General features: G+C 40.6%; 2 protein-coding genes across 2 annotated transcripts; one reads left to right on the top strand and one right to left on the bottom strand.

Annotated features, from left to right (window-relative positions):
* The first annotated feature begins 78 nt into the window (after positions 1-78).
* On the top strand, positions 79-7,112 carry Pxn (Peroxidasin). Its single transcript, XM_066394633.1, has 14 exons — positions 79-406; positions 1,674-1,889; positions 2,284-2,355; positions 2,413-2,648; positions 2,705-3,013; positions 3,169-3,566; positions 3,618-3,962; positions 4,017-4,446; positions 4,726-4,952; positions 5,005-5,615; positions 5,670-5,909; positions 5,961-6,194; positions 6,245-6,721; positions 6,783-7,112. Exons 1-14 carry the CDS (start codon positions 222-224, stop codon positions 6,940-6,942), a joined length of 4,140 nt encoding a protein of 1,379 aa, XP_066250730.1. The 5' UTR covers positions 79-221; the 3' UTR covers positions 6,943-7,112.
* On the bottom strand, positions 5,600-8,475 carry LOC136411862 (leukocyte receptor cluster member 1). The gene is made up of 3 exons (XM_066394634.1): positions 8,357-8,475; positions 8,005-8,104; positions 5,600-7,952 (listed from the first exon to the last, which is right to left on the bottom strand). The coding sequence occupies exons 1-3, from the start codon at positions 8,377-8,379 to the stop codon at positions 7,167-7,169; spliced, it is 909 nt and encodes a 302-aa protein (XP_066250731.1). The 5' UTR covers positions 8,380-8,475; the 3' UTR covers positions 5,600-7,166.
* Positions 8,476-8,675: the final 200 nt, after the last annotated feature.

Raw genomic sequence — 8,675 nt, 5'->3', positions numbered from 1 at the left:
TATAAATACCGTCGAAGCCTTACTCCTTCCTATCTCTTCTCTCAATCCGCGGCGCTTAACTCGATTTCACTTTCCAAGTTCGGACAGTCTCAGATTGGCCTCAGCCTCAGTACCGCATATGCGAGTCTAGACTCTAAGCCTTAAGAACACACACGCGTGCGAAGACAGTACCCGTTTTCGGTAGGAGATTAACATGCAAATTTAGGGTGGGTACTATCACCATGCGAGTAGCGGTGGTACTCGCCGCACTTTCCCTGTGCTGTATCGCGTCGGGGGTGCGAAGCCATACCAGGAATTATTCCCCTTTGAAGTGCCCAAAGGAGTGTTACTGTTTCAAAAAAACTGTCAGGTGCATGAAATTGGACTTAGAAAAAATTCCTCAAGTGTCCGAAAGGACTGTCACTTTGTAAGTCTTTTCGAAGTTTTTGGTGGTATCAGTGGGAAAGAATGAGCTAATTCGCTTATTAATAAATTACTATTATAGACGCTCTTTACCTATTAATCGATTTGGAGTTTACGAAGCGTAACATCCGGCCAGGGATAAAGAGCCGGGCTACGCCTCTGGTTCCCTCATTTGGGAACTCTAAAAACAACACACTCTATAACAATTTGTTGTTATGAAACTGGCATTAGTTTTTTTATCTTTAAAGTATAACACTCGGCCCATTTCAGTATCTAAAAATAATGTGTTTACGCAATAACCATCATGTTTTTAAGAATTGATGTAAGCCAACTTTAACATTTTCACATAAGTAAATCGTCGAGATTGGATTTTTGTATTGTTTATTTGAGTTCGAATTCAATCACAATGAAAGTCCTAAATCAGTTGGCAAATGAAAATAAATTACTTCTGATGATTAACGACATCAATTTGCTTGTCAATGCTGACCTTTTGTTGGGCATTGCATTGAAACGCGGCCCTTCTCATTGTTTGTTGTTTATTTGCATTTACCGATTATTTAAGAATTATTATTGACTTATTCAATAGTAGTCGGCAAAGTAGCCCTCAAAATGTATAAAAAAAGACCTGAAAAATTGCCTTTTTTTTAAGGTTGAGATAATATTCTAATGGTATCAAGCGCAAACCTTTTACATCACTGCTTTTTGAAAAACCAATAACACGCTGAAATTTGTAGGTAGATCAAGTCTGTTTTGCTCTTAAAATTTAGTAGGATTTGTCTCTCTTAACGGATGTTTTATGTTTAACGCAACTTTCAAGAATTTTTAAATGCACACATATTTAAATGCATAAAAATCTGTTCACTCTTTCTATAAATTGTGTGAATTGCTTGTAATATTTTTTTAATTCGGCTGCCCATCAAATTCCTCAAAGAATTGAACCTCCTTAAGAACCCAAAACGGACTTAATCCCGTTCTCACGAAGTACCCATTAAACCAAGCTTTATATCTCGTGTCTGAACAAAAATCCATGAAACTACGTTCATCGCACTTTATCTTCACTAAATTCAACTGAGGGCCATAACGAATCCAATCACTAAACAATGGTCCTATTAAGCCTTAAACAGCAGCGCCACACCTATCGGAACCCAATCACGCGTCCCAAATGTGAGAAGGGCCCGCCCTTAGTACCAATTCTATTAGATCAATATTGCGTGACAAATAATATAATAAGAGCTAATGACGCATATGATTCTTAGAACATATTTTTTCAGGGACTTGAGGTTCAATAAAATCAAAGACTTTCCCAGAAAGCTTTTCAAGACGAACCAAGCCATGGCCACTCTGCTTCTTAACAACAACTTCCTCACCACCCTTAAAAATGACTCTTTCGCGGGCCTCTTCAACATGCTCAACTTGTACCTGTACAAGAACAGGATTTCGAGCATTGAGAACGGCACTTTCAGACACATGAAACGACTCGAGAGGCTGTGAGTATGTTTGTGTCTTGTGTTAGTTTCCATGATCTCGCATACCTCGTGATGTTTGCTTTAAAGAAATCACGACCGACGGACAAATAAACGTAGGTGATAAAAGTTGCAGCTGTCGGGGAAGTAGTGCAATAAACACTGCACATCTGGTGGGAATATGGTTTATTATCGCATTTTGACCACATGAGCCTTCAGAGATTCAAACAAATGTTTGAATTTCTCGCTAAATTTAAAAAAACTTGCATTTCTGCACGTTTTGCTGATTAAATTCACTCGAGGTACCCACATTTCACACCTACTTTGTCCTACTTTGAGGTACAAAAATGCTGCCTTATTTGTTATTATTCGTATATTCCTAATGAGCAATGAAAACTCATATACACCAATCTTGTAGGTACCTCCAAGGCAATGAGCTGCACCAAATCGAGGCGCCTACCTTCTCAGACCTTCCTTCTCTAGACCATTTGTAAGTTTACTCTATTTTTATACAGTAAACATTTCTCTACTTAATAATCTATTTTAGGTATCTCTACAACAATCGTATCAAACAAATTCCGCACGGGGCCTTCCACAACCTTCCCAGGCTGCGTAGACTGCGTCTTGACCACAACGCGCTGGTATGCGATTGTAAAATAGCCTGGCTATCGCGCATGCTCAGTAACAACCATGCTGCTTTGCAAGCCTCTGCGAGTTGCGCCCTCCCCACCGAAATGAACGGCATGAGTATAGTCAACATGGAACCTTTCCATTTCCATTGCGGTATCACTTTTCAAGCATTTCCTTCTTTTTTTGTTTTAATAAATAGGGATTTTTAGAACCTCCGAAAATTGTGGAAAACCCCGAAGATGTCCAGATTACAATTGGAGGTACTGCCACCTTTAAGTGTTCAGTGCAGAGTGACGAAGAGCCTTCAATAGTGTGGATGAAGGAGGATAGAGAGCTGGTGCCTGATAATAAGAAATATAAGCTCATGGAAAATGGGACGTTAATGGTGCAGAATACTGAGGAAGCTGACGGGGGGTACTATGAGTGTCTAGCTAAGAACCCTGAGGGAGAGGTTCGTTCAAGACCTGCCAGGATGGTGGTTTATCCTATCTTCCAAAACGAAGACAGAGGCTATTATGGTACTCACAATCAATGAAATTAAACCTGTTTGGTTCTTGAGTGGGATATGAGTATAATAAATGTTTTGTAGAATTATTTATACACCCTCAAGATCCTACATTATCAAGAACCAAACAATCTCTGAAACAGTAAAATAATAAATAAACCTCATCAGATACTCTAAGACTGGCTACATCCCCCCACACTCAATCGGTAACCCCAGGCACCCAAGAAGTACTGCTAGAATGTCGGGCTGTAGGGTACCCAGCCCCTACTATCATATGGTCCCATAACGGAAGACAACTGGCTGCATCTGCAAAACATCAGTTCCTTCCTAATGGTTCCTTACGGATACTGAACGTGGAGGGTTCGGATCATGGCACCTACAGATGCGAAGCCTCTAACCACAATGAAAGAGTTTATGCTGAAGCCGATATCCTCATTAAAGTAGCTCCAGTTTTCACTGTGCAGCCCGAGAGTGTGGACATAGTCGCCGGTGCCAGTATAAAACTTCAATGCGTTGTTTCCGGTACCCCACAACCTGTGATTACATGGTTCAAGGATGACTTGGAGGTTACTTGAAGTTCTGTACATCCAGAAATTTAATGATGAAGCTTATTTTAGGTTCTTTCTAACGATGAGCGGGTATTCTACAACAGTGACCGTAGCTTGTTGGAAGTGAAAAACTCAGAGGAACTCGATTCAGGCCTGTACATCTGTGAAGCCCGAAATGAGTTGGGTTCCCGTGAGGTCAGTGTCAAAGTTAAGGTGTCAAAATTTGACTCCCGGCCGCCTAAATTAGTGTACAAGCCTTATAATATTGAGGCCTTGGTGGGAAGCACCATAGAGTTACCTTGCAAGGCTTCTGGAGATCCCAATCCGGGGATTACGTGGCAGAAGGATGGGGCACGTATGCAGCGCACGGGAAGATTCAAAGTGGGTCTAACTGGGAATTTGTACATCTACAAAGTAACTAATAAAATCCTCTTGAGTGACTGTTATTTATTCGAATGGTGACTGCAGGTTTCTGCAGAGGATCAGGGCAGATACGAGTGCCTGGCCAACAATGAGTATGGTAGAGTGTCGGCCTCTGGCTATGTAACAGTAAGGGCAGATCCGACTCTACCCACGGGAGGAATCGCCAACACCGGAGATAAATTCATCAAAATTGCCTTTGCCGAAGCCTCCAGGGAGATTGATAAGGCCATAAATAACACCATTGAGAATTTTCTGCATAACAAAAACCCGAGTGCTTCGGAGCTATTTAGAATTATTAGGTACCCAAATGCTCCTGCCCGAGAACTGGCCAGGGCCGCTGAAGTTTACGAGAGAACGTTGGTCAATATAAGAAAGCACATTGGCAAAATTCGGCTCAGCATGAATAACACTAAAGAGTTCGATTACCATGAGATTTTATCACCAGAAAAGCTTGATTTAGTGGCTCGTCTGTCAGGTACTGCACATCATTGTTATCGCAAATCGTAAGAGAGTATTTCTTACGATATAATGTATTGTCGATACTGGTTTAAACGCCAGAGTGCCACATTCTTCATATGACATTACAAAATTTGGATTTTCGAATTTATTCTTTTCTGGCTTCACTTTTAATTAACTTACGATTTGTGAGATCACAATGCTGGGCCTTGAATTTAGGACACCCTATACTCTGCCTTAACTCTTTATCACATCATTTATGTAAACTTTTATTTCAATCACAACAAGAACATTGCAGGTTGCACCGCCCATAGGAAGACCATAAACTGCACTGACATGTGTTTTCATTCGAAGTATCGCAGCATCGATGGGCGGTGCAACAATCTGCAACACCCCACTTGGGGCTCCAGTTTGACTGCCTTCCGAAGGGTACTTAAACCCATCTACGAAGACGGCTTCGGGAAACCCATAGGCTGGGAGAAGGAGAGACTTTACAATGGATATCGAAAGCCAGCTTCCAGAAAGGTAAATAAACCATCTGAATAATTATTTTTTAACTAAAAACTATCGTATGTAGGTATCTACAGCGTTGATTTCCACCAAAACCATCACCCCCGACGAAGAGATTACTCACATGGTAATGCAATGGGGCCAGTTTCTAGACCACGACTTGGACCATGCATTGCCCAGCGTCAGCTCAGAAAGTTGGGATGGAATTGACTGTAAGAAGTCGTGTGCATACGCCGCGCCTTGCTACCCTATGGACGTCCCTGACGACGACCCAAGAATCTCCAATAGAAGATGCATAGACTTCGTGCGCACCAGCGCCATATGTGGCTCTGGAATGACTTCTATCTTCTTCGATACCGTTCAGCACAGAGAACAAATCAACCAACTCACTTCTTATATCGACGGCTCCATGGTTTATGGTTATTCTGAGGAATTGGCGAGAGAAATAAGGGATTTGGACGCCCCCTTGGGGCGCCTTAAGGAGGGTCCAATATTCTTGGATCGCAAGCCTTTGTTGCCTTATGCAGGAGGTCAAGGCATGGACTGTAGAAGAAATTTATCGGAGAGTGATGTTAACTGCTTCTTGGCAGGGGATATCAGGGCTAATGAGCAATCAGGATTGACCGCCATGCACACTATATGGATGAGGGAACACAATAGACTTGCCAAAGAACTAAGGTTGATTTATATAACATCACGTAAAATTTTTGGTAAAATTCGAATCAATTCAAGGATTTTGAATCCTCACTGGGATAGCGACATGCTCTACTATGAGGCCCGTAAAATCTTGGGGGCAGCAATTCAACACATCACCTACAAGCAGTGGTTGCAATTCGTTGTAGGCCCCGAGGGCATGCGTCAGCTTGGAGAATACAAAGAATACGACCCTCTGCTGAATCCGAGTGTTTCCAATGTGTTTGCCACTGCAGCATTGAGATTTGGACACACCCTCATCAACCCTGTCTTGCAGCGGTCAGTATTTTCAACCCCCTCAAATCACATACTATACAAAAACCCTTTTAGCCTCGACTGGAACTTCTCAGAAATCAGAGAAGGGCATCTACCCCTGCACAGCGCCTTCTTTTCGCCTTGGAGAATAGTTGAGGAAGGTGGAATCGACCCTTTATTGAGGGGCATGTATGTAGTCCCGGCGAAAAAGAAATTATCCAGAGAAAATCTCAATACTGATCTTACCGAGAGGTTATTTCAAACTGCTCATGCAGTAGCCCTCGATCTAGCCGCTATGAATATTCATAGGTGATTTGTCATGCCTCAATAAGTGACACTAACTAATTCCTCTATCTTAGATCAAGAGACCATGCTCTGCCAGGCTATATCGCATTTAGGGATTTCTGTAACCTGCCAAAAGTGACAGACTTCGCGGATTTATACCAACAAATAACTGACACAGAAGTAATTGGAAAACTAAAAAAACTATACGGCCATCCGGCTAATATTGACGTATTCGTGGGGGGGGTCCTAGAGGACCCCGTTCAGGGGGGCCGAGTGGGGCCTTTATTCAGGTGTCTTTTATTAGAACAATTCCGACGACTGCGAGATGGCGACCGTTTCTGGTATGAAAATCCGTCAGTATTCAAGCCCGAGCAACTCGTACAAATCAAGCAATACTCTTTGGCTCGTGTGCTATGCGATAATGGAGATAATATCACCCGCATTACTGGAGATGTGTTCTTACTGCCGGAGTTGCAGGGAGGACTTCGTAGCTGTGAGGAAATTCCCCATGTTGACCTCAAGTTATGGAGCGAATGCTGTTCGGACTGCCGGTAAGTTGAAGCAAATCATTGGAGAGATCTTGAAAGAATGCTGATTTTTGTTCTACTAAAGATATACTGGTCAGCTGAACACTATTAGCCGACTGAATGCTCGTAGTAGAAGAAACGTGGTTGAGCAGGAGAGTAATCAGGACTTGAAGAGTTTGAAAAACAAAGTGGAGCAGCTGGAGACCAAGTTAGAAGAGGTTTTAAGGAAGTTTAATGAGCTTTGATTTTAGGGTAAAATGCTGGAGAAGTGCCAAAAGTGTTCTGTGTAGCTTACTAGATATTTATTAACAGCAAAGAATATTTTTTGTAACTTAATTAATTGCTATTATTATTGTATTTGATTAACTAAATATTAATTGTGATCAAGTGGAATTAGAGCTATTTTTGCACAGAATAATTTTTTGTTTTTGTTCCTACAGTAAAAACTATTTCGAACTATCTTTTAATACTAATATTTTGAGTAATTTTGTTTGGCCAATTCTGGGTTAAACTGAGAGTTGTATTTCCGGTTATTTGAGGCAGTTAAATCTTTCTTGCTTTCACTAGCAGTGCCACTAATTTTGGCCAGCAACTGCTCAGTCTTCAATTGTTCCTGCCTCTCTCTTTGTAGTCTTTCAGCCCTAAGCACCTGTAACTGTCTCTTTTTTTCTGCTTGCCTCATCCTTTCATCATCATCATCTTCACTTTCAGATTTTTTTTCACTTTTTTTTTGTTTCTTCTTTTTAGGCTTCTCATTGTCATGTCTCTTTCTTTTTTTACCCTCATTATGACCAACTAAAACACTTCGATACTCCTTATATTTCTCACTGGATTTGCATTTCTCCCTTGCCTTCTCATGCTGCTCACTAAGTATCTTGATCAACATTAAAGGGTCTTCCCTTTTCTTACTTTTCAAATTTACCTCTCCTTTCCCGTCTCTGACAGGTGCCTCTTCATACCAACTCTTTTTTCCTAAAGCCTCATTTGTGTCCTGTCCCAAATAAGTTAAATATCCAATCTGTTTTTCATACTTCTCTTTCTCCTCTTTAGCTTCTTTGTCATGTTCCTTATTGGTTTGTTTCAACTCTGCCACTCCTTCCTCAAGCTCCTTGAATATATTGACATGCTCTGACAAGGTTGTTGTAGCTGCAGAGGAGGTGGTGCTTGTAGTATTTGCATCCAATGACAAAAAGTCTTGAGTTGAGAATTTAGAGCGGGATTTCTGCAGAAGCAACTGCCTCCTTGCTTCACGCTCCTTATGGGGTGAAAGGAATATAGTAAGATTTCAGCCTGGAGACTGAACTTACAGCTAGTTGGGTTCGTTCCTTTAGGGCCTGTTCCTCTTCTTTGGCCTTAGTCTCGTCTCTACGCACTCTTGCAACGTTTTCTCTGGTCCGTACATGCCACCTTGAATTTTAACATTGTTACTAGACAGAACAATGTCTTCAAATTAAGAATTTTTTGGCAAAAACTGAGGATTTGCGAATCAATTTGCTGCTAGATTTGTTGGATTAGTTTTGTATAAGTATACAAGATGATGTGTTGTAAAAAGAAGTCAATTATCGTTAGAATTCACTTAAAGGCAGGTAAATTGATCAAAAACAAAGGAATATGTTTAAGTTGAATAGAAAACTGAATTAAAGCAGAAGAAAAACTTACCGTTTCTTGGGTAGAATATTCATTGTTCAACGAAGATTCCTTTTTTTGATAATTATAATATAAAATAATTAATAAATAAAATGTAAGTAAAAACTACTATCCATTATTAATTAATACGATAAACGTCACAAGTGACATATGGCAACATGTCAAATTATCATACCCTACATCCTACCACTGCAATCCTAAAGAATTTACTTTAAATTACTTAAAACGAAACAAGGATCTATTCTATATTTAGAAGAGATTTACTGAAAAACTCGTAATTAATTCAGAAATCCTTCTGTAATTGAATAACTCTACAAACATGAAATTACTT

The sequence above is a fragment of the Euwallacea similis genome, chromosome 10, assembly GCF_039881205.1.
Source record: "Euwallacea similis isolate ESF13 chromosome 10, ESF131.1, whole genome shotgun sequence".
NCBI lineage: Eukaryota > Metazoa > Arthropoda > Insecta > Coleoptera > Curculionidae > Euwallacea > Euwallacea similis.
Note: the sequence above shows the minus strand (reverse complement) of the source record. Positions and strands in the feature narration are given on the sequence as shown.

Excerpts from the sequence above, each read along its gene's own strand:
- Pxn (XM_066394633.1), top strand. The coding sequence starts at position 222 with ATGCGAGTAGCGGTGGTACTCGCCGCACTTTCCCTGTGCTGTATCGCG. Across the intron at positions 2,356-2,412 it reads CTTCCTTCTCTAGACCATTT|GTATCTCTACAACAATCGTA; the intron begins GTAAGTTTACTC and ends AATCTATTTTAG. Across the intron at positions 3,014-3,168 it reads CGAAGACAGAGGCTATTATG|ATACTCTAAGACTGGCTACA; the intron begins GTACTCACAATC and ends AAACCTCATCAG.
- LOC136411862 (XM_066394634.1), bottom strand. The coding sequence starts at position 8,379 with ATGAATATTCTACCCAAGAAACG. Across the intron at positions 8,105-8,356 it reads AATATTCTACCCAAGAAACG|GTGGCATGTACGGACCAGAG; the intron begins GTAAGTTTTTCT and ends TTAAAATTCAAG. Across the intron at positions 7,953-8,004 it reads AGGAACGAACCCAACTAGCT|GAGCGTGAAGCAAGGAGGCA; the intron begins GTAAGTTCAGTC and ends TCACCCCATAAG.